Here is a 22,814-nt window from a genome sequence, read left to right on the forward strand (position 1 = left end):
TGCTAGTTTGAGTTGAGAAATACAAATTTCAGCATTATCAGTAACCTGTGTGTGCATTTTCCTTGAGAACCAAGCAAGTTGACTCATGATTCCATTTGTTTATTGTATTGCAATATTGACCTCAATAATCGCAATATGACATTTTCCCTAAATCGTGCAGCCCTAGTTCTGGCCTGTGCCAGTCTCCAGTTTATGTTGTAAATACAGTGCAGCTCCCGCGCATGCATCGTGGTGCTCACGTGAACAACTTGAAATTGCTGCACTAATTACCACGTAAACTGCATAGGAGACTGACACAGACGAAATTGTTGAATAAAGTTATTTAAGTTTGTTTTTCCGCACAAAACGAATTCTCTTCGCTTCATAAAATTAATGTTGAACCACTGTAGTCACATGGCCTATTTTAACCATGTCTTTACTTCCTTTCTGGCCCTTGAAAGTGTTAATTAAATAGCTGTCTATGGAGGGGTCACAGAGCTCTGGGATTTCATCACAAATATCTTAATTTGTGTTCTGAAGATGAACTGTTTTACGGGTTTGGAATGACATGAGGAATTAATGACAGAAATTTAAATTTTGGGGTGAACTAACCCTTTAAATATAGAAAATAGCTATTGACATTTATTATATTTTTTAAAAAAAATATTCCTGTGATCAAAGCTGAATTTTTAACATAATTACTCCTGTCTTCAGTCACATGATCCTTTAGAAATCATTCTAATATGAGGATTTGCTGCTCAAGAAACATTAATGATTATTATCAGTGTTGAAAACATTTGTGCAGCGTCATATTTTTATGTAAACCATGGTGCATTTTTCAGGATTCTTGATGAATAAAAAGTTTTTTTTTTAAAAGTTTGAAAGTTTAAAAATCTTATAACATTATAAAAGTCTTTACTGTCACTTTTGATCAATTTAATGTGTTTTATTTTATTGTCTTCCAAAAAATATAAAGCAGCACAACTATTTAAACAAATCATATTAGAATGATTTCTGAAGGATCATGTGACAATTATTTTAATATTATTTCACAATATTATTGTTTTTACTGTATTTTTTTAATCAAACAAATTCAGTCTTGGTGAGCATTAGAGACTTTTTCCAAAGACATAAACAATTGTACCAAGACCAAACTTTTGAACATTAGTGTATGTTTGAGGTTTCACTCATAGTGCCTTAAGAGATGTTGTCCGACAGGAGATCCGCTCCAACTCTGCTACGGTGCAGGGCATCAACATAAACAATTCATCATAGAGCCAACAATAGTATACAACGCCAGGTTTATTAAAAGGAAAGAAGCTACAGCAGAGGTGAAATGCAGAAAAGAGAAAATAATCAGTCCTTCCAGAAAAATTTGGCTTTTTTTTGTGATTGTTGCGGGCAAAAATCCTTGATTATGCGGCAAGTTTTCCTAAAAAATGCGATGAAAAATGCGGGATATTTATGCAATTTTATGCGATAAAATTGCGGGAACTTGCAAAAACTGCGGTTTGATGAAAAAGAGAAAAAAAGCACTACATCACAGAAAGTGCTGGGAATATTGAAGTTCTCATCTTGTTTTATTGAAGACCTTAATAATGGCTCGAATTTACAAAACATTGAGTCAAACAAGTTCTGTAGCTTTACAAAAGGAATATTCTACAACTTCTGAAAAAATTAATAAATAATTTCCTGTTTTACAGAGGTAGCTTTACAAAACAGACATTTGAGTGCTTCCAATGCACAAAGTGCAATCTCTTAAAGGGTTAGTTCATCCAAAAATTTAAATTCTGTCATTAATGACATCCCCTCATGTCGTTGGACACAAATGAAGATATTTTAGTTGAATTCCGATGGCTCAGAAAGACCCATAAAAGGTACTAAAGACGTTGATACAGAGTCCATCTCACTACAGTGGTTCTACAATAACTTTAGCGACGATAATAGTTATTGTGCGCAAAAAAATAAATAAAAATAAATAACTAAATAACGACTTATATAGTGATGACCAATTTCAAAACACAGCATCATGATGCTATGAATCATCGAGTCGATTCATGATTCGGATCGCGTGTCAAACTGCTGAAATACGTGACTTTGGCGATCCAAACCGCTGAATCGACTCACTGATTCATAACGCTTCGAAGCTTCATGATGCTGTGTTTTGAAATCGGTCAACACAACGGGAAACTGCTTTTCTCTTTTGCTGTTATTTTTGTTGGCAAATGGGAGTTTGTGCTTCATCATAGTTTCACCGATATCTATGGTTTCTCCACAGGGTTTGCAGCTTTTCGATGACGTTCACGTCGGGTAATCACGTCACTTCAAAACGTTCCCATGGCAACAGGGGGCAAATGGCGGCTCTTGTGTGAAGTAAACAAACAATTTTCAACTTTCTGCTAATATATATGACTTTTTTTGCAACGAAAATGCAGGGATTATGAAATCATGCTAGCCCCGCATATTTTGCACGCGGAAATAGGCAATTTATGCGGCGAAAGTGCGGCGTATTTGAAAAAATGCGGCCCCCGCATGAATATGCGGACTTTGGCTGATTATGCGTTAAATCACGCGATCGCATAATCACGCTTTTCTGGAGGGACTGAATAATTCTGTTAAGTGGTTAATAAGGTTAATTACCTTCTTCAGTTCACCTGTGTTTCCTACTTCTGTCAGCAGCTTCCTTTAGACATGTTGGAATCTAGGGAGCTTGTTGTAGAAGTGTTATTATGTCCCTCCTGAAATCACGGAACATTTTTAACAATATTTTAGCTAGTTTTTCGCGCTCCGTGCAACGTTAAGCGACGTCGTTGATTAACAGCACATACATTTAAGTTAAATGCGTTTGTTAAATTAATTAGCCACCTTCCAATGACTCAATTGCCGGTAAAACTGGCAAAACTATCAAAACCTCTCATTTACACATAAATATGTGATTAAAAGCCTAAACTTTTATAAACAAGAGCTTAAGTCTAGAGTTAGCCTCGTTAACTTACATGTTGTGAAAATGGTTGAGATGCTAACAGACTTTCCCTTTCAGTCGGTCACGTTCAACGTATGTCGGAACTGACAGACGAATTGGGATCCGTCTTCAGAGACCAATCTACTTCGAGTCGATTAGAAACGAGCCAATTGTATTGGCATGCGTTCCACGCACCGCGGGTATAAATACGGAAGTGGAGTACCGCATATTGCTTTTAACTTCGGAGCCGAACGGTTTGCTGTTCAAGCTGTTTCTGCGAAGAGTGTGTAAACGAGTCTCGAGGAGAATCGCTCTCTTACCTGGGTGCTGGCGCGAGTCAGCAAGTGGCTGCTGCAACATACACTTGTTCCTGTGTTGGTTGGCTGGGCGTTTCCGTTCATCTTGGTCATCTCCCTGAGTGCTTCAGCACTTCTAAAAGAGCATTTCCTTCTAAAAAGAGCAACACGGTTTGACCCTGCGTCTTTTTCAAGATGTCATTCAAACCGTGTTTCTGGATGCGGTTGTTTCCTGTCCTCATTTGACGGCCACGATCTCTCTCGCATATAAACATGTGAGATTGCGTTCTGACAGCGGGGTTTGCCACGGCAACCGAGCGCGTCACTCGCGCTCTGGTGCGCGCTCTGGTGTGATACCTCAAACAGGGTCCCTTTGCTTATTCCCCGATCTAGTTTCTTTTCTGGTGCACCAGAAAAGGGCTACTTTGGATAAATTTTCCACTCTTTTGTACTGCGTGGAACTTCCACTCTTTCACGCTGCGTGGAACTTCCACTCATTCACGCTGCGTGGAACTTCCACTCATTCACGCTGCATGGAACTTCCACTCATTCACGCTGCATGGAACTTCCACTCATTCACGCTGCGTGGAACTTCCACTCATTGGAAAATTAGCCGGAGAAACTGAGCTCCTGTGGGAGCAGAGGGAACAGCACTGCTGTGGCAGTGGAGAAAATTAGCCGGAGAAACTGAACTCCTGAGGGAGCAGAGGGAACAGCACTGCTGTGGCAGTGGAGAAAATTAGCCGGAGAAACTGAACTCCTGAGGGAGCAGAGGGAACAGCACTGCTGTGGCAGTGGAGAAAATTAGCCAGAGAAACTGAGCGCCTGTGGGAGCAGAGAGAATAGCACTGCTGTGGCAGTGGAGAAAATAAGCCAGAGAAACTGAACTCCAGTAGGAGCAGAGAGAATAGCACTGCTGTGGCAGTGGAGAAAATTAGCCGGAGAAACTGAGCTCCTGAGCGAGCAGAGGGAACAGCACTGCTGTTGCAGTGGAGAAAATTAGCCAGAGAAACTAAGCTCCAGTAGGAGCAGAGAGAATAGCACTGCTGTTGCAGTGGAGAAAATTAGCCGGAGAAACTGAACTCCTGAGGGAGCAGAGGGAACACCACTGCTGTTGCAGTGGAGAAAATTAGCCGGAGAAACTGAACTCCTGAGCGAGCAGAGGGAACAGCACTGCTGTTGCAGTGGAGAAAATTAGCCAGAGAAACTAAGCTCCAGTAGGAGCAGAGAGAATAGCACTGCTGTTGCAGTGGAGTAAATTAGCCGGAGAAACTGAGCTCCAGTAGGAGCAGAGAGAATAGCACTGCTGTGGCAGTGGAGAAAATTAGCCGGAGAAACTGAACACCTGAGGGAGCAGAGAGAATAGCACTGCTGTTGCAGTGGAGAAAATTAGCCAGAGAAACTGAGCTCCAGTAGGAGCAGAGAGAATAGCACTGCTGTTGCGGTGGAGAAAATTAGCCAGAGAAACTGAGCTCCAGTTGGAGCAGAGAGAATAGCACTGCTGAGGCAGTGGAGAAAATTAGTCAGAGAAACTGAGCTCCAGTTGGAGCAGAGAGAATAGCACTGCTGAGGCAGTGGAGAAAATTACTCAGAGAAACTGAGCTCCAGTAGGAGCAGAGAGAATAGCACTGCTGTTGCGGTGGAGAAAATTAGCCAGAGAAACTGAGCTCAAGTTGGAGCAGAGAGAATAGCACTGCTGTTGCAGTGGAGAAAATTAGCCAGAGAAACTGAGCTCCAGTTGGAGCAGAGAGAATAGCACTGCTGAGGCAGTGGAGAAAATTAGTCAGAGAAACTGAGCTCCTGAGGGAGCAGAGAGAATAGCACTGCTGAGGCAGTGGAGAAAATTAGCCAGAGAAACTGAGCTCCAGTTGGAGCAGAGGGAATAGCACTGCTGAGGCAGTGTAGAAAATTAGCCAGAGAAACTGAGCTCCAGTAGGAGCAGAGAGAATAGCACTGCTGAGGCAGTGTAGAAAATTAGCCAGAGAAACTGAGCTCCTGAGGGAGCAGAGAGAATAGCACTGCTGAGGCAGTGGAGAAAATTAGCCAGAGAAACTGAGCGCCTGTGGGAGCAGAGAGAATAGCAATGCTGTTGCAGTGGAGAAAATTAGCCAGAGAAACTGAGCGCCTGTGGGAGCAGAGAGAATAGCAATGCTGTTGCAGTGGAGAAAATTAGCCAGAGAAACTGAGCTCCAGTAGGAGCAGAGAGAATAGCACTGCTGTTGCAGTGGAGAAAATTAGTCAGAGAAACTGAGCGCCTGTGGGAGCAGAGAGAATAGCACTGCTGTTGCGGTGGAGAAAATTAGCCAGAGAAACTGAGCTCCAGTAGGAGCAGAGAGAATAGCACTGCTGTTGCAGTGGAGAAAATTAGCCAGAGAAACTGAGCGCCTGTGGGAGCAGAGAGAATAGCACTGCTGTGGCAGTGGAGAAAATTAGCCAGAGAAACTGAGCGCCTGTGGGAGCAGAGAGAATAGCACTGCTGTGGCAGTGGAGAAAATAAGCCAGAGAAACTGAACTCCAGTAGGAGCAGAGAGAATAGCACTGCTGTGGCAGTGGAGAAAATTAGCCGGAGAAACTGAGCTCCTGAGCGAGCAGAGGGAACAGCACTGCTGTTGCAGTGGAGAAAATTAGCCAGAGAAACTAAGCTCCAGTAGGAGCAGAGAGAATAGCACTGCTGTTGCAGTGGAGAAAATTAGCCGGAGAAACTGAACTCCTGAGGGAGCAGAGGGAACACCACTGCTGTTGCAGTGGAGAAAATTAGCCGGAGAAACTGAACTCCTGAGCGAGCAGAGGGAACAGCACTGCTGTTGCAGTGGAGAAAATTAGCCAGAGAAACTAAGCTCCAGTAGGAGCAGAGAGAATAGCACTGCTGTTGCAGTGGAGTAAATTAGCCGGAGAAACTGAGCTCCAGTAGGAGCAGAGAGAATAGCACTGCTGTGGCAGTGGAGAAAATTAGCCGGAGAAACTGAACACCTGAGGGAGCAGAGAGAATAGCACTGCTGTTGCAGTGGAGAAAATTAGCCAGAGAAACTGAGCTCCAGTAGGAGCAGAGAGAATAGCACTGCTGTTGCGGTGGAGAAAATTAGCCAGAGAAACTGAGCTCCAGTTGGAGCAGAGAGAATAGCACTGCTGAGGCAGTGGAGAAAATTAGTCAGAGAAACTGAGCTCCAGTTGGAGCAGAGAGAATAGCACTGCTGAGGCAGTGGAGAAAATTAGTCAGAGAAACTGAGCTCCAGTAGGAGCAGAGAGAATAGCACTGCTGTTGCGGTGGAGAAAATTAGCCAGAGAAACTGAGCTCCAGTTGGAGCAGAGAGAATAGCACTGCTGTTGCAGTGGAGAAAATTAGCCAGAGAAACTGAGCTCCAGTTGGAGCAGAGAGAATAGCACTGCTGAGGCAGTGGAGAAAATTAGTCAGAGAAACTGAGCTCCTGAGGGAGCAGAGAGAATAGCACTGCTGAGGCAGTGGAGAAAATTAGCCAGAGAAACTGAGCTCCAGTTGGAGCAGAGGGAATAGCACTGCTGAGGCAGTGTAGAAAATTAGCCAGAGAAACTGAGCTCCAGTAGGAGCAGAGAGAATAGCACTGCTGAGGCAGTGTAGAAAATTAGCCAGAGAAACTGAGCTCCTGAGGGAGCAGAGAGAATAGCACTGCTGAGGCAGTGGAGAAAATTAGCCAGAGAAACTGAGCGCCTGTGGGAGCAGAGAGAATAGCAATGCTGTTGCAGTGGAGAAAATTAGCCAGAGAAACTGAGCGCCTGTGGGAGCAGAGAGAATAGCAATGCTGTTGCAGTGGAGAAAATTAGCCAGAGAAACTGAGCTCCAGTAGGAGCAGAGAGAATAGCACTGCTGTTGCAGTGGAGAAAATTAGTCAGAGAAACTGAGCGCCTGTGGGAGCAGAGAGAATAGCACTGCTGTTGCGGTGGAGAAAATTAGCCAGAGAAACTGAGCTCCAGTAGGAGCAGAGAGAATAGCACTGCTGTTGCAGTGGAGAAAATTAGCCAGAGAAACTGAGCGCCTGTGGGAGCAGAGAGAATAGCACTGCTGTGGCAGTGGAGAAAATTAGCCAGAGAAACTGAGCTCCAGTAGGAGCAGAGAGAATAGCACTGCTGTTGCAGTGGAGAAAATTAGCCAGAGAAACTGAGCGCCTGTGGGAGCAGAGAGAATAGCACTGCTGTTGCAGTGGAGAAAATTAGTCAGAGAAACTGAGCGCCTGTGGGAGCAGAGAGAATAGCACTGCTGTTGCAGTGGAGAAAATTAGTCAGAGAAACTGATCTCCTGTGGGAGCCGAGGGAATAGCACTGCTGTGGCAGTGGAGAAAATTAGTCAGAGAAACTGATCTCCTGAGGGAGCAGAGAGAATAGCACTGCTGTTGCAGTGGAGAAAATTAGCCAGAGAAACTGAGCTCCTGAGGGAGCAGAGAGAATAGCACTGCTGTTGCAGTGGAGAAAATTAGTCAGAGAAACTGATCTCCTGAGGGAGCAGAGAGAATAGCACTGCTGTTGCAGTGGAGAAAATTAGTCAGAGAAACTGAGCTCCTGAGGGAGCAGAGAGAATAGCACTGCTGTTGCAGTGGAGAAAATTAGTCAGAGAAACTGATCTCCTGTGGGAGCCGAGGGAATAGCACTGCTGTTGCAGTGGAGAAAATTAGTCAGAGAAACTGATCTCCTGAGGGAGCAGAGAGAATAGCACTGCTGTTGCAGTGGAGAAAATTAGTCAGAGAAACTGAGCTCCTGAGGGAGCAGAGAGAATAGCACTGCTGTTGCAGTGGAGAAAATTAGTCAGAGAAACTGATCTCCTGAGGGAGCAGAGAGAATAGCACTGCTGTTGCAGTGGAGAAAATTAGTCAGAGAAACTGAGCTCCTGTGGGAGCAGAGAGAATAGCACTGCTGTTGCAGTGGAGAAAATTAGTCAGAGAAACTGATCTCCTGAGGGAGCAGAGAGAATAGCACTGCTGTTGCAGTGGAGAAAATTAGTCAGAGAAACTGAGCGCCTGTGGGAGCAGAGAGAATAGCACTGCTGTTGCGGTGGAGAAAATTAGTCAGAGAAACTGAGCTCCTGAGGGAGCAGAGAGAATAGCACTGCTGTTGCAGTGGAGAAAATTAGTCAGAGAAACTGAGCTCCTGAGGGAGCAGAGGGAATAGCACTGCTGAGGCAGTGGAGAAAATTAGTCAGAGAAACTGAGCTCCTGAGGGAGCAGAGGGAATAGCAATGCTGTTGCAGTGGAGAAAATTAGCCAGAGAAACTGAGCTCCTGAGGGAGCAGAGAGAATAGCACTGCTGAGGCAGTGGAGAAAATTAGTCAGAGAAACTGAGCTCCTGAGGGAGCAGAGGGAATATCACTGCTGAGGCAGTGGAGAAAATGAGTCAGAGAAACTGAGCTCCTGAGGGAGCAGAGGGAATAGCACTGCTGAGGCAGTGGAGAAAATTAGTCAGAGAAACTGAGCTCCTGAGGGAGCAGAGGGAATAGCACTGCTGAGGCAGTGGAGAAAATTAGTCAGAGAAACTGAGCTCCTGAGGGAGCAGAGGGAATAGCACTGCTGAGGCAGTGGAGAAAATTAGCCAGAGAAACTGAGCTCCTGAGGGAGCAGAGGGAATAGCACTGCTGAGGCAGTGGAGAAAATTAGCCAGAGAAACTGAGCTCCTGAGGGAGCAGAGGGAATAGCACTGCTGAGGCAGTGGAGAAAATTAGCCAGAGAAACTGAGCTCCTGAGGGAGCAGAGGGAATAGCAATGCTGTTGCAGTGGAGAAAATTAGCCAGAGAAACTGAGCTCCTGAGGGAGCAGAGGGAATAGCACTGCTGAGGCAGTGGAGAAAATGAGTCAGAGAAACTGAGCTCCTGAGGGAGCAGAGGGAATAGCACTGCTGAGGCAGTGGAGAAAATTAGTCAGAGAAACTGAGCTCCTGAGGGAGCAGAGAGAATAGCACTGCTGAGGCAGTGGAGAAAATTAGTCAGAGAAACTGAGCTCCTGAGGGAGCAGAGGGAATAGCACTGCTGAGGCAGTGGAGAAAATGAGTCAGAGAAACTGAGCTCCTGAGGGAGCAGAGGGAATAGCACTGCTGAGGCAGTGGAGAAAATGAGTCAGAGAAACTGAGCTCCTGAGGGAGCAGAGAGAATAGCACTGCTGAGGCAGTGGAGAAAATTAGTCAGAGAAACTGAGCTCCTGAGGGAGCAGAGAGAATAGCACTGCTGAGGCAGTGGAGAAAATTAGTCAGAGAAACTGAGCGCCTGTGGGAGCAGAGAGAATAGCACTGCTGAGGCAGTGGAGAAAATTAGCCTGAGAAACTGAGCTCCTGAGGGAGCAGAGAGAATAGCACTGCTGAGGCAGTGGAGAAAATTAGTCAGAGAAACTGAGCTCCTGAGGGAGCAGAGAGAATAGCACTGCTGAGGCAGTGGAGAAAATGAGTCAGAGAAACTGAGCTCCTGAGGGAGCAGAGGGAATAGCACTGCTGAGGCAGTGGAGAAAATTAGTCAGAGAAACTGAGCTCCTGAAGGAGCAGAGAGAATAGCACTGCTGTTGCGGTGGAGAAAATTAGCCAGAGAAACTGAGCTCCTGTGGGAGCAGAGAGAATAGCACTGCTGAGGCAGTGGAGAAAATTAGCCAGAGAAACTGAGCTCCTGTGGGAGAAAAAGGAGAAGTTAGACGGACAAATGGAGAAACAGATTTGTGTAACCGAATGGACTCATATTTTGAAATCTTTATGCCTTATTATTGCAGGATGCTCATTCAAATTCATATGAGAGAGATTAAATACGGTCTTACAACTGTATACACCGTTTTCTTTACCATGATTTATATCGTAATATGTTGTCATTGTTGATACAAATTCGCTTTGCATAAATGTATGCTATTCATTGATTGTGAAATGCTCTGAACTGAAGCATTCTGAATCATTGTTCAAGCCTGTAGAACGCAGAACGGTATAATATGCACTGTTGCATTGCCAGCATTTTAGTGATTTAGCCTCACGATACGTTCACTCGCTTTACCAGCAGCAAGTATATTGATCGTTCATCACCACGGCGACCGCATGCGCGTACATGATGAACGCACTACTCCTGTGTGAAAAGTATCTGTCTGTACTGTAGTACACAGAGGCGGAAAGATCGCAAGAAAAGAAAAGTAAAAGAGTTGTAATACTTTATCTTAAGACAGGAACTGTTGTAGTTCTCTCTGTTGCAAGTCTGTGCGGTGTGCACTCCTTTACACTGTCCGAGCACTGCTCTCTCGGTTGGCTCGTGAAGGCTGATGGAAGCGGCCGAAAGGGGTTTTTAGATAGCTTATAAATTTGTAAGGAAAAATTTTTAGTATTGTAGAGTTGCTTCGAGCTGTGTAGACAGCGTGGGTGGGCAGGCAGAACTGCCGGAAATGCCGCCCGTGCTGGCAAACTGTCAATGAACAGAGGTAAGACTGCTGCGTGTATATATACCTCTTATTGATGATTAGCTGATTGCTCTCCACCTGTGTCAATTATCAGAACGTGCTCCTCCCGAACTTTGTTTATAAAACATCATTTCATTTCAATTATCATACGGTGACAGTGTGGGCTTTAGACCAGTAATTAGATCAGTAATTTGGTTTATATGGTTAATTTAGTTTAATAATTAGATTTATTTTGATGTTTAGTTGAAAAATTTAGTGTACACTGGAATGTGTGTGTGTGTGTGTATGTGTGTGTGACCAGCTGATCTACACTGGAGGAATATTTCACTGTTTACTGGAGTTATGATCAGATTCATGAGCACAAGAGACTCTCTCAGAGACATTAAACATTATTATTGTCATGTATTATAGTTCACTACATTTGTCACATCTGTGTGTAGTTTGGTGTGTGTGTGTATGGCCAATCATTTGATGTTTGTGTGTAGAGTTACTACACAAAAGCTCCAGTTTTAGAAAAGTTAAAATAGTTTTGAATGAAGTGTTGATTTTGCGAGAGATGTGTGTGTGTGTGTGTGTGTTTGGAGAACAGGATCCATGTTTTCCTGACACATCACACACATTGTTTGCCTAAAACATTCAGACTGAGGTTGAAGTGTAGAGGGAATTATTTATTATCATCTCACTCATTCTCTGAATTTTTAAAAGTATAATGGATATTATTGTCAAATATTCAATAATGTATGATTTGTCCTATGTGTGTCCATATGCAGGTCTGAAGACAGTTTGTCATTATGGGGAACAGAGGGAGCAGTGAGAGATCTTCATCTGCAGAACCCAGCTGTGTGTCTGTGAGGAGTGACCGATCCATGGGTCAACCTCCTCAATTCAGTGAAGCAGTGACCTCTGACCCCAGCTGTGTGTCTGTGAGGAGTGACCGATCCATGGGTCAACCTCCTCAATTCAGTGAAGCAGTGACCTCTGACCCCAGCTGTGTGTCTGTGAGGAGTGACCGATCCATGGGTCAACCTCCTCAATTCAGTGAAGCAGTGACCTCTGACCCCAGCTGTGTGTCTGTGAGGAGTGACCAATCCATGGGTCAACCTCCTGTATTCAGTGAAGCCGTGACCTCTGACCCCAGCTGTGTGTCTGTGAGGAGTGACCAATCCATGGGTCAACCTCCTGTATTCAGTGAAGCCGTGACCTCTGACCCCAGCTGTGTGTCTGTGAGGAGTGACCAATCCATGGGTCAACCTCCTGTATTCAGTGAAGCCGTGACCTCTGACCCCGGCTGTGTGTCTGTGAGGAGTGACCAATCCATGGGTCAACCTCCTGTATTCAGTGAAGCCGTGACCTCTGACCCCAGCTGTGTGTCTGTGAGGAGTGACCAATCCATGAGTCAACCTCCTGAGTTCAGTGAAGCCGTGACCTCTGACCCCAGCTGTGTGTCTGTGAGGAGTGAAGGATCCGTGGGTAATCCTCCTGGATTCAGTGAAGCCGTGACCTCTGACCCCAGCTGTGTGTCTGTGAGGAGTGACGGATCCATGGGTAATCCTCCTGGATTCAGTGAAGCCGTGACCTCTGACCCCAGCTGTGTGTCTCTGAAGAGTGACGGATCCATGAGTAAACCTCCTGGATTCAGTGAAGCCGTGACCTCTGACCCTGTGTGAGTGTAAACTTGTAGTCAGTGATATAAACTGATTAACTCCTGTTATTCTCACTGTTGTTGTAATGCCGGATGACCTTTCTTTCTTCACAAAAGGAAATGTAAAAATGCTGATGCAATGTTTTCTGTGAAGCTGCTCTGGATCAATGTGCATTGTGAAAAGTGTTCAACTGAAGCTGACTTGAATGCATTAATTACACAGAAAATACAAGATTGATCTGTTTTGATTTACTGTATAATTTAAGTTTACATTTTATTTATATATTTAAATCCTTTATTTTACATATTATTAACCTGTTCTTTGTTGTTGTTTGATCAGAGTGGATAGAGATGATCCGACTGGAGATTCTCCTCAACCAATGAATGATGAGCTCCAGAGAGTCAAAGACCGACACAAAACCAGCATGAAGAACAAGTATGAGAGATTATTTGAGGGAATGAAACTCCAGGAGAATGAAGCCCTCCTGAACAGGATCTACACACAGCTCTACATCATAGAGGGAGAGAGAGGAGGAGTGAATGAAGAACATGAGGTTTTACAGATGGAGAAAACAGCCAGAACACAACACTCACAAGACACTCCAATCTACTGCAATGACATCTTTACAGCCTCACCTGAACCAGGACGTGAGGAGAAAGAGCAGATCAAGACTGTTCTTACTAAAGGCATCGCTGGAATCGGAAAAACCGTCTCTGTGCAGAAGTTCATTCTGGACTGGGCCGAGGGAAGAGCCAATCAGGATGTAGATTTCATGTTTGTGCTTCCATTTCGAGAGCTGAACTTGATCCGAGATCATCAGTACAGTCTTCACAGACTTCTGCTGGACTTTCATCCTGAACTTCAAGATCTGGACTCAAGGATTTATGAGGAGTGTAAAGTTGTGTTCATCTTTGATGGTCTGGATGAAAGCAGAATCACACTGAGGTTTTCAGACGCTCAGGAAGTTTCTGGTGTGACTGAGACTTCATCAGTGGATGTGTTGATGTCAAAGCTCATGAAAGGAGAGATGCTTCCCTCGGCTCTCATCTGGATCACCTCCAGACCAGCAGCAGCCAATCAGATCCCCTCCAAATACATCAACCGTCTGACAGAGATTCAGGGATTCAATGAGCCTCAGAAGGAGGAATATTTCAGGAAGAGAATCAGGGACGAGCATCAAGCCAGCAGAATCATCTCACACATCAGAACAGCAAGAAGCCTCCACATCATGTGCCACATACCCGTCTTCTGCTGGATCTCATCCACTGTGCTTCAGAAGCTCCTGGAAGAAGATCTGAGTGCAGAAATCCCTCAAACTCTGACTGAAATGTACATCCACTTCCTGCTGATTCAGATCAACATGAGGAATCAGAAGTATGAAGAGAGAGATCCAGAGAAACTCCTGCCGTCCAACAGAGAAGTGATTGTGAAACTTGCTGAAGTGGCTTTCAAACAGCTGATGAAGGGCAATGTGATGTTCTATGAGGAGGACCTGAGAGAGAGCGGCATAGACGTCACTGACGCCGCAGTGCATTCTGGGATCTGCACTGAGATCTTTAAGGAGGAATCTGTGATTCATCAGAGGAAAGTCTACAGCTTCATTCATCTGAGCGTCCAGGAGTTTCTCGCTGCTTTCTATGAGTTTTACTCTCATGTGATCAAGAACAAGGAACCACTGCATAGATTCAGATCTTACTGGTCTGATGAAGACTCTCTGTGTGATCTACTAATATCAGCAGTAGATAAAGCCCTCAGGAGGAAGAATGGACGGCTGGATCTGTTCCTGCGGTTCCTGCTGGGCGTCTCTCTGGAGTCCAATCAGAGACTCTTACAGGATCTACTGACACACACAGAGAAAAGCTCAGAGGACATCAGGATAATCACAAAGTACATTCAACACAAGATCAAAGATGGACGTGGACTCTCAGCTGATCAGTCCATCAATCTGTTCCTCTGTCTGCTGGAAGTGAAAGATCAGACTCTGTCCAGAGAGATTCAGGAGTTTGTGAAATCAGACAAACACTCAGTGAAGGAACTCACTCCGTCTCACTGCTCAACAATCGCCTACATGCTTCAGATCTCAGAGGAGCCGCTGGATGAGCTGAACCTCAGGAAATACAACACATCAGATGAGGGCAGAAGAAGACTGATACCAGCTGTGAGCAACTGCACAAAAGCTCTGTGAGTGTGAATTATTCACTAATGAAGAATCATGTTTAATAATTAATCAGCACCATTTGCTAAATGAGAGGTTTTCTCCTGAATATCAAGCTCAGAGTCTTAAAGGGCTCATGACGTGCCTTCTCATTATTTTAATGTGGAAATGAAGCAGTCAGTCAAGTTAACATTATTTAGGAAATGGATTTACACTCTAATCAAAACTTATAGACAAACACGATAAATGGCACCATTTAAAAGAAAAAAAGATGTTTTGTTAGAGCTTTTGTAGCAAAGGCGCCGCCATCTTGCAGAACTATAACCTGTGACATCACGGGGTTGGTTGACGCTGGTTGCACACTCTCTCTCTCACACTCACACACACAACCCTCACATGCAACACACACACTCGCACTCACACACAAACACACACACACACACACACACAACACTCACGCACACACACACACACACACACTCACTCACACACACACACACACACACTCAGCAGCCTAATATTCCTGCTGATGTCTGTGTCATTAATGTTATTAAAACAACAAAATACAGATTTAACAAAGATAATCTATATTTAATTTCTAGCATGAGACTACTTTCAAAAACAAAAAATAGTACAAAAAATGTTTTGTAAAAATGCTCTTCTTAGTCATTTTTGTCTTGTTTCTAGTCTACATATTTAAACATTCTTAAATCAAAATGCATTTACTAGATAAGGACAATTTCAACTAAATAAGAAGAGCATCTTTTTGCTCTCTCAGTCAGAAGCTCATTCATTATGCAGCTCATTATGTGGGCTATTATGTTCTTTTGTCATCTCAGGTGAGATTCCAGCATTATTCATTAGCTATCACACCTCCTCGCATACAGGCTTGGTGTATAAAAACTCTTACAAATTGTAAATGAATATATTGTGTCACGGGTGAGAAATCACACAACAAGGTTGCTCGTGCAAAGTGAACCCCGGAGGGTGGATTTATTGTGTACTTTGGGGAATCGGTGCAAAACGGTGAGACAAAGGTGCGTGCTGTCGTCGTGGCTGGTGTTCCTGTGAAGTTCTCGTGCTCGTGAAGGTGGGTGTCCAAACGTGCTCAGTCGGGCTGTCGGTCACTCGCTGCCTTCTGTGAGGTAAGAGAGAAAGGATTAGTTCCAGCACGTTCAGCATGAGACGGGTGTCTGCTCAAGTGAGAGCGGCAGCGGCTTTTACACCCTCTCGCTGATCGGGTGCAGCTGTGACCGATCAGCCCGTGATGAGGTCGTGCAGGTGCCGTGCGTTGGTTGCCAGGGCGACGCTGATATGCCCAGAGAGACTCGTCACAATTGTTTTATGTGAATGAGTAGGCTCAATGATTCTCACATCAGTTTGAAGCAAAAACTCTAGGCAATAACAGCCATTGGTCAAAAGTCTTGTGGACACATATCTATTGTGTTTTTTGAGGCCTTCATTTTAAATTATTTTATTTTTTGGGGGGAAAAACCTTGCATAAAACCTTTTTATGCATAATTATGCACCCCATAAAGCTCTTTTCTGATCATAACCCTTGTTTTTCCGGTGATATTCCTCTGACCTTTTTTCTTTTGCAATGTCTCTCATCCATCTCTCTTTTTACAGTCTTTCTTTAATTCTTCCTCTTGCTCACTCTCTCTCCTCCCCCATAATGAGTGGACATGCCCCCTACTGCTGATTGGCTCACTGTCTCTCTTCCACCATCATGAGTGGACATGCCCCCTACTGCTGATTGGCTCACTGTTTCTCCTCCACCATCATGAGTGGACATGCCCCCTGCTGATGATTGGCTACAAGTGTGTTGTGGTGCTTGGTCCGATCCACTTTCAACAGTGTTTCTCAAAAATCACTTACTGCAACTTTAATGAACATGAATGATAAAATGATTGAATTTCCATGCTCAGTTCATCATTCATCTTTCATCCAGGCTAGAATGTTAAAGGTCCGGTTCTTCGTGTTTTTTTGAAGCTTTGATTGTGTTTACAGTGTGCAATATAACATGTGTTCATGTTTCGCGTGTAAAAAAAACACAGTATTTTTCACACAATTTACTGATCTGTGTACCGCTGTTCTCACGGTCCTAAAAACAGCCTGATGAGTTCCTTGTTCTATGAAGTCCCTCCTTCAGAAATACGTAACGAGTTCTGATTGTGCCAGCGGTTCCCGTGTTGTGATTTGACCGCAGCTTAGCGCACGTTGCCTTGTTTCTGTGTTGTGATTCGACAGCAGCATGCGCTGTCGTTGCACGGAAAGGTCACGCCTCTTAACGGGGAGATGTATGCGGCTATGCGCTCAATGATCTCTACAGTGTCCCTGGGAAAGCCAAACAAAGGTGATTTGAATCCGGGATGAAAATAACAGTGTCTCGACGACATGGCGACAAACGCACTCAAACGCGACATTTCCTCTTCTCCACGCAACACTTTCTCTTCTCCACGTGGGAGAGCAACAAGACCACACCCCCTTTTCGCGTATTCTTGTGGGCGGAGGTTAGTCAACGAACTGTTCTACTGACGTAATTATAGAAGGAAGTAGAGGGATGTAGTCCAAGCCGGCCGTTTGCTGTAGGCTTTGAAAGGGATCTTCTGTTAAATAAAATATCTCGCTTGGCATTGAACTTTGAGCTTTATAATTTTACAGGTATTATTTATGCTCTAACAGCAACATTACACACTAACTAAAGTTTGAACAATGGGATCACGAAGAAAGGGACCTTTAAAATATTTTGTTCCAGGTTCCTGAGTACAGACAACTGGCAACTTCCTTTATATTCCTTTATTGTTATTTCATTATTGTTTTAATGTTATATTATTTAATCTTTTCTAGTCTTGCTGGCTGTAATCTCACTGATCAGTGTTGTGAGAGTTTGTCATCAGCTCTTCAATCCTCAAACTGTGTCCTGAGAGAGCTGGACCTGAATAACAATGACCTGCAGAATTCAGGAGCGAAGCTGCTCTCTGATGGGTTGAAGAGTCCAAACTGTCAGCTGCAGATACTGAGGTATTTAAGAACATATAAAATATAATTTATAGTCAGCCGGTCATAATGTTGGTGTCTGTTTGTAGATGATCTGACTGTTGATGTGTGTGTTCTGCTCTCTTTCAGTCTTGCTGGCTGTAATCTCACTGATCAATTTTGTGAGAGTTTGTCATCAGCTCTTCAATCCTCAAACTGTGCCCTGAGAGAGCTGGACCTGACTAACAATGACCTGCAGGATTCAGGCGTGAAGCTGCTCTCTGATGGGCTGAAGAGTCCAAACTGTCATCTGCAGATACTGAGGTATTTAAGAACATATAAAATATAATTTACAGTCTGCCCGTCATAATGTTGGTGTCTGTTTATAGATGATCTGACTGTTGATGTGTTTTCTGCTCTCTTTCAGTCATTCTTTTTGACATGATAATCATAATTGAATTGAGCCATGAGACCAGTGCAGATTCACACACCTATGAAGCACACATACACTGGGGGTGTGCAATATTGAAAAAAATAATACCTCAATATTTTCTGGGATTTTGTTGATGAACTATAATTGTATGATATTTTACTGAGTGTGTGTTTTTTGGTCTGGTATCTTGTCTGGTTTAGAACTGTCATGGAGAGCTGACTCTCAAAGATTGTCATGTTCTTCATATTCTGTGTGTTGGTCTATAGCAGCAGTGACAGAAATAATCTTTTCCATTAAGTGACAATATTTGACCCCTTAAATAGATTTCCAGAGGCATTTATACCTTTACAGCGTTTCTAACCTTATTAGAAGTGTGCATCTTGTATGACCATTTTGTTTTAATTTAATCAATAAATTAAAGTAGAATAAGAAGATGGAGCATATCATGTATAGATCATTTAATAAAATGATTTATATAAATAATAATAAATCAAAACACTGTGTTAAAGGTTGTGTTATTTGTTGCAAAACTCAGTTCCATATTCCACTCAGTTATAAACTCTAAATATATAAATTAACGCTGGCAATCAATAAAAAAACTGATTAATCAATCACAAATTTTTCAGTTGTTAATCAAAATTAAAAACATTGAGGCCTGGTTTCACAGACAGGGTTTAGATTAAATCAGGATTAGGCATTAGTTCAATTAGGGCATGTAGGACAAGTAGCTTTTATAAACATGCCTTAGATAAAAATATTACTGATGTGCGTCTTGAGACAAAACAATGGCACTGACATATTTTAAGATATGCTTTCAGTTAAAACAGCTCAAACATGCATTTTAGCTTGGGACTAAATTAAGCCTTGTCTGTGAAACTGGGGTAAAGATTTTTAATATATTTTATAATGTAATAGTTTCACAATTAATCTCTGAATTAATGTAGAAACAACATAAAGGCAGTATATTTAAATACTTGTTTAATGGCATCTTTTTATGAATGAAGGCCATTATCACTGATACTAGTACTGCAACTGATGTCTCGGTGAAAATTGACTTTTTGTTTCACTTTTAAACATTAAAGCCATTCAACAATACACTGTGATTGAAAGCTATCAATTTTAACATTTATTAGGCTTCAAAATTGTAACAACTTTTTATTCAACCCTCTGTGGTACTTTGGGTCAAAAATGACCCGAAGCGTTTTATAAAAAAAAATTAAAAATTCGTAAGGCAAGGCAAGGCAAGTTTATTTGTATAGCACATTTCATACACAGTGGCAATTCAAAGTGAACAGTTTTAAGGGAGTTTGGAAAAGTCCCAGAAAGAAGTGAGGAGTTTACCACTTCTAGGAGATCTGCTTCTAAACAGTTAAACACACTTTTGAAAAAAGAAGTGGGGAGTGTGTCAAGAGCGCAGGTTGATGTTTTAAGGTGCTGTACCGTTTCTTCTAAAATTTTACCATCAATTGCTTCAAAATCAGTCATAATAATTTTCTGAGGTTGTAGTCTGATCTGACTCACCTCAGAGCAACTCAAGGATGTGCTGATCGCATTTCTGATATTAATGATTTTCTCGGAGAAGAAGGAAGCAAACTCACTACATTTGCTGTCTGAGAGAATTTCACTGGGAATGTGACTCGGGGGGTTTGTTAGTCTCTCTACAGTAGCAAAAAGAGTGCGTGTGTTGTTTATGTTTCTATTTATAATATTTGAAATGAAGGTCTGTCTAGCTTTGCCTAGTTCCACATTGAAAGCACGGAGACTGTTTTTATAAATGTTGTAATGGACAACAAGTTTTGTCTTTCGCCACAAGCGTTCAGATTTCCTGCATTGTCTTTTCATTAATTGCACTGCTGTTGAGTTTCTCCAAGGTGCTTTTTGTTTGCCACTCTTTTTTCTGACTTTTACAGGAGCAATATCATCAATTACACTCTTAACTTTTGAGTTAAAAGAGTCAAAGAGAAAATCAACAGAGTCTGCAGATATGCTTGGTGTTAGAGATATAGCCTTCATAAACAGCACACTAGTGTTCTCATTTAAGCATCTCTTTTTGACAGAGACAGATCTAGTTTCAATGGCAGGAGAGATTGTTATATCAAAGAAAATACAGAAATGATCAGACAGTGCCACATCCTTAATAACTATCGATGAAATGTTTAGCCCCTTACTGATAAGTAAATCTAGAGTGTGTCCACGATCATGTGTGGGTCCGTGTACATGTTGTGTCAAATCAAAAGTGTTAAGAACAGTCATGAGATCTTTTGTTGTACTGGATTCAGCATTGTCAATGTGAATGTTAAAATCTCCAGCAATAGCAAAACAGTCATACTCAGATGAGATTGCTGATAACTGCTCTGTAAAGTCATCAATAAAGGCCGGAGAATATTTTGGAGGCCTATAAATAATGATAAGCAGGATGCGTGGTGCACCTTTTAGCACAATGCCCAGATATTCTAGAGACAAATAATCACCGAATGATACTTGCTTACATTGATAAACATCTTTAAATAGAGCAGCGACCCCCCCCCCCCCTTCTGACTGGTCTGCAGACACTCATAAAAGTAAAGTTAGGAGGGGCTGTTTCATTGAGGACTGTTGCACTGCAGCTGTCTTTTAGCCACGTTTCATTTAGAAGCAAAAAATCTAGGTTGTTTGTGGATATTAAGTCGTTGACTAGAAATGATTTGTTTTTAAGTGAACGGATGTTTAAAAGTGCTAACTTAACAGTATTAATTTTTAATTTTTTCCCCCACAGTAATCTTACTTTGATAAGTAACAGGCAGCAGATAAGATGGGTTTGCTATACGGCCTGAGAAAGCCTTGGACTTTCTATCACGTATCAGAACAGAAATAGAGAAAGAAGCAGGCACACTGGATTCACGCATGTTTTGTAAACATTTGATAAGATTGCTGTTGACGTTGCGTGGACCCGGAACACGTCACTGAGAGCTGGTATCAGTGGTTTTTGGTGCAGATGGAGGAGGGTGTGTGCCATGGCGTTGTGACCGAATAAATCTCACAGGAGGAGGGGCAGGACGAGCTGGACCCACAGTCTTTGGTGGTTGTGGGGCTCGACGCTCTTTGGTTGATATCTGGGGGCTCGCAGTGATCGAGTGTGATTGTCTGTTTCCAGTATAAACAAAATCCATTTTCTCTGTGAAGCTTAGAAGCGGGGATGCTGTAGAGCGGGATAACATGTTTGGTGAGGGGGGCTGTTTCTCTGGTGTTACCGGAAGCTGCAATATATTAATGTCCTGTTCAAGTAGTGACATTTCTTCCAGCTTATTGCTTATATCACATATAAGTTGTAAAAGTTCACCAATCTCACCCCTGAAGGTCCCCATTTTTACCAGTGCCTCCACAGACTCCACAGTATGGGCTGAGATGTTACCGTCACAGTGTGTCTGTGGTGAGCTCTGAGTGCGGGGCTCTGCTGGGAGTGTGTCCATGAGAAGTGGTTGTTGTGGCTGCGTGGTGTTATCATTGTCCTTGTGGGGTGTATCAACCGCATGTCCATTCAGATGCTGAAATGAAGTCCTGTGATCGCACTGTACTGGTGTGTGTGTGTGCCATCCAGGTTGAGTGGGTTAGCACACACAGCTGAAGGATGATGAAGGGAAAAATAAATATTGTCCTTTAGCACTCTTGCACCGAGTTAGTTTGGGTGGAGGCCATTTGATGTAAACAGTTGTCTCTGACTCCAGAAGAGATTAAAATTGTCGATAAAGTTCACTCCCTTCATGTTGCAGGTTTTTTGCAGCTATGTATTAAGCCCAAGTAGCCGTGAGAACCTATTTGTTCCTTTTGCTGGAAGTGGTCCACTGATGAACGGCTGAACTTTCAGTTTTCTAAGTGTTTCAAAAAGTTCATTGAAATCCCTCTTTAGGAGTTCTGACTCCTCTCTCTGAATATCGTTCTTTCCCACATGAATGATAAGTCAATTTGCAGTCTTATGTTTCATCAGAATGTTCTTAAGTTCCCTGTTTACATCAGAAACTGTTGCTTGTGGAAGGCAGCATGTGGTATTATCCCTGCTGCTAATGTTTCTGATTGTTGAGTCGCCCACTATCAGAGTCCTGGGCTCGGCTGCGCTCTGAGCTGAGGGCCGCTGTCAGCTCGACCTTGAGCGCCTGTTAGCATTAGTGTTAGCTGCGGGCTGATTCAATCTGTGTTCGGTCACATTTATCACGTTTGGGGATTCCTCACCCACATTCATTAGCACTTCAAATCTGTTTTCAAGATGTATATTTGGTGGTAGAAAACTAGTGTTTGCAATCCTTGAGTCTGGGGTCGAGCATGCTACTGCGGCAATATGTGATGCTCGTGACAATCTGATGTCTCGAGTGCCTTTTGGTCTTGCTCCCTGTTTGTTCCATCGATTAGTGTGTTGATCAGTTACTTGTTTCTCTACATGTTGAGTAGCACTACATTTATGGGACTCACCGGCAGTGTGCAGAGGGCGATCATGATGAAGCTCTGCTGTGTGATTCGTCTGGTTGGATGGTTCCGCAAATAACTTTGTTTCAAGAACTGCAATCCTTTGTAAAAGTCTGTGGCAGTTTGTGCAGCAAGTAGATTCTAGAAGAGGCATTTTCTTATCCTTTTGAATGTAGGCAGCTGTGTTTTCCCTTCTCCGGAATGTAAGCTGAAGGCAGTGGGAGGCTGGTCGGTTGAAATATTCCGCTTTTTGTTTAGGAATTCAGTCACCAGAGTTTCTAATTTTATCTTTAGAGTCAAGCTTCTTTGTTTGAGCACTGTGCTGATTTGCTGAAGTTGTAAAATATAGAAGCGATAGAGCAAAGTGCGGAGCAGTAGGCAAGAGCGTCCGAACAGTAGCGAAGCAGGAAGAAGAGAGCTTCATTGGAATGGTAGCTTCATTGGAATGGTCAGAAACTTGGTGACTTTATTGGTACTTGGTATATGAACACCCCAAAAAATTGGGGTGCTTCATTGGAATGGTCAGAAACTTGGTGACTTTATTGGTACTTGAT

General features: G+C 43.2%; 1 protein-coding gene across 1 annotated transcript in view; it reads left to right on the forward strand.

Moving 5' to 3' along the window:
* Positions 1 to 12,602: 12,602 nt before the first annotated feature.
* Positions 12,603 to 22,814, forward strand: part of LOC307135135 (NLR family CARD domain-containing protein 3-like) — a gene marked incomplete at its 3' end in the record, with an annotated part of 30,110 nt that continues 19,898 nt past the window's right edge. Inside the window, exons 1-3 of the mRNA XM_079831331.1 lie at positions 12,603 to 14,437; positions 17,262 to 17,435; positions 17,541 to 17,714. Coding sequence (XP_079687457.1) covers positions 12,636 to 14,437; positions 17,262 to 17,435; positions 17,541 to 17,714 — 2,150 coding nt within the window. The 5' untranslated portion in view covers positions 12,603 to 12,635. The remainder of the gene's footprint in view (positions 14,438 to 17,261; positions 17,436 to 17,540; positions 17,715 to 22,814) is intronic.

The sequence above is a fragment of the Gobio gobio genome (genome assembly GCF_949357685.1).
Source record: "Gobio gobio genome assembly, chromosome: 12".
Lineage (NCBI taxonomy): Eukaryota > Metazoa > Chordata > Actinopteri > Cypriniformes > Gobionidae > Gobio > Gobio gobio.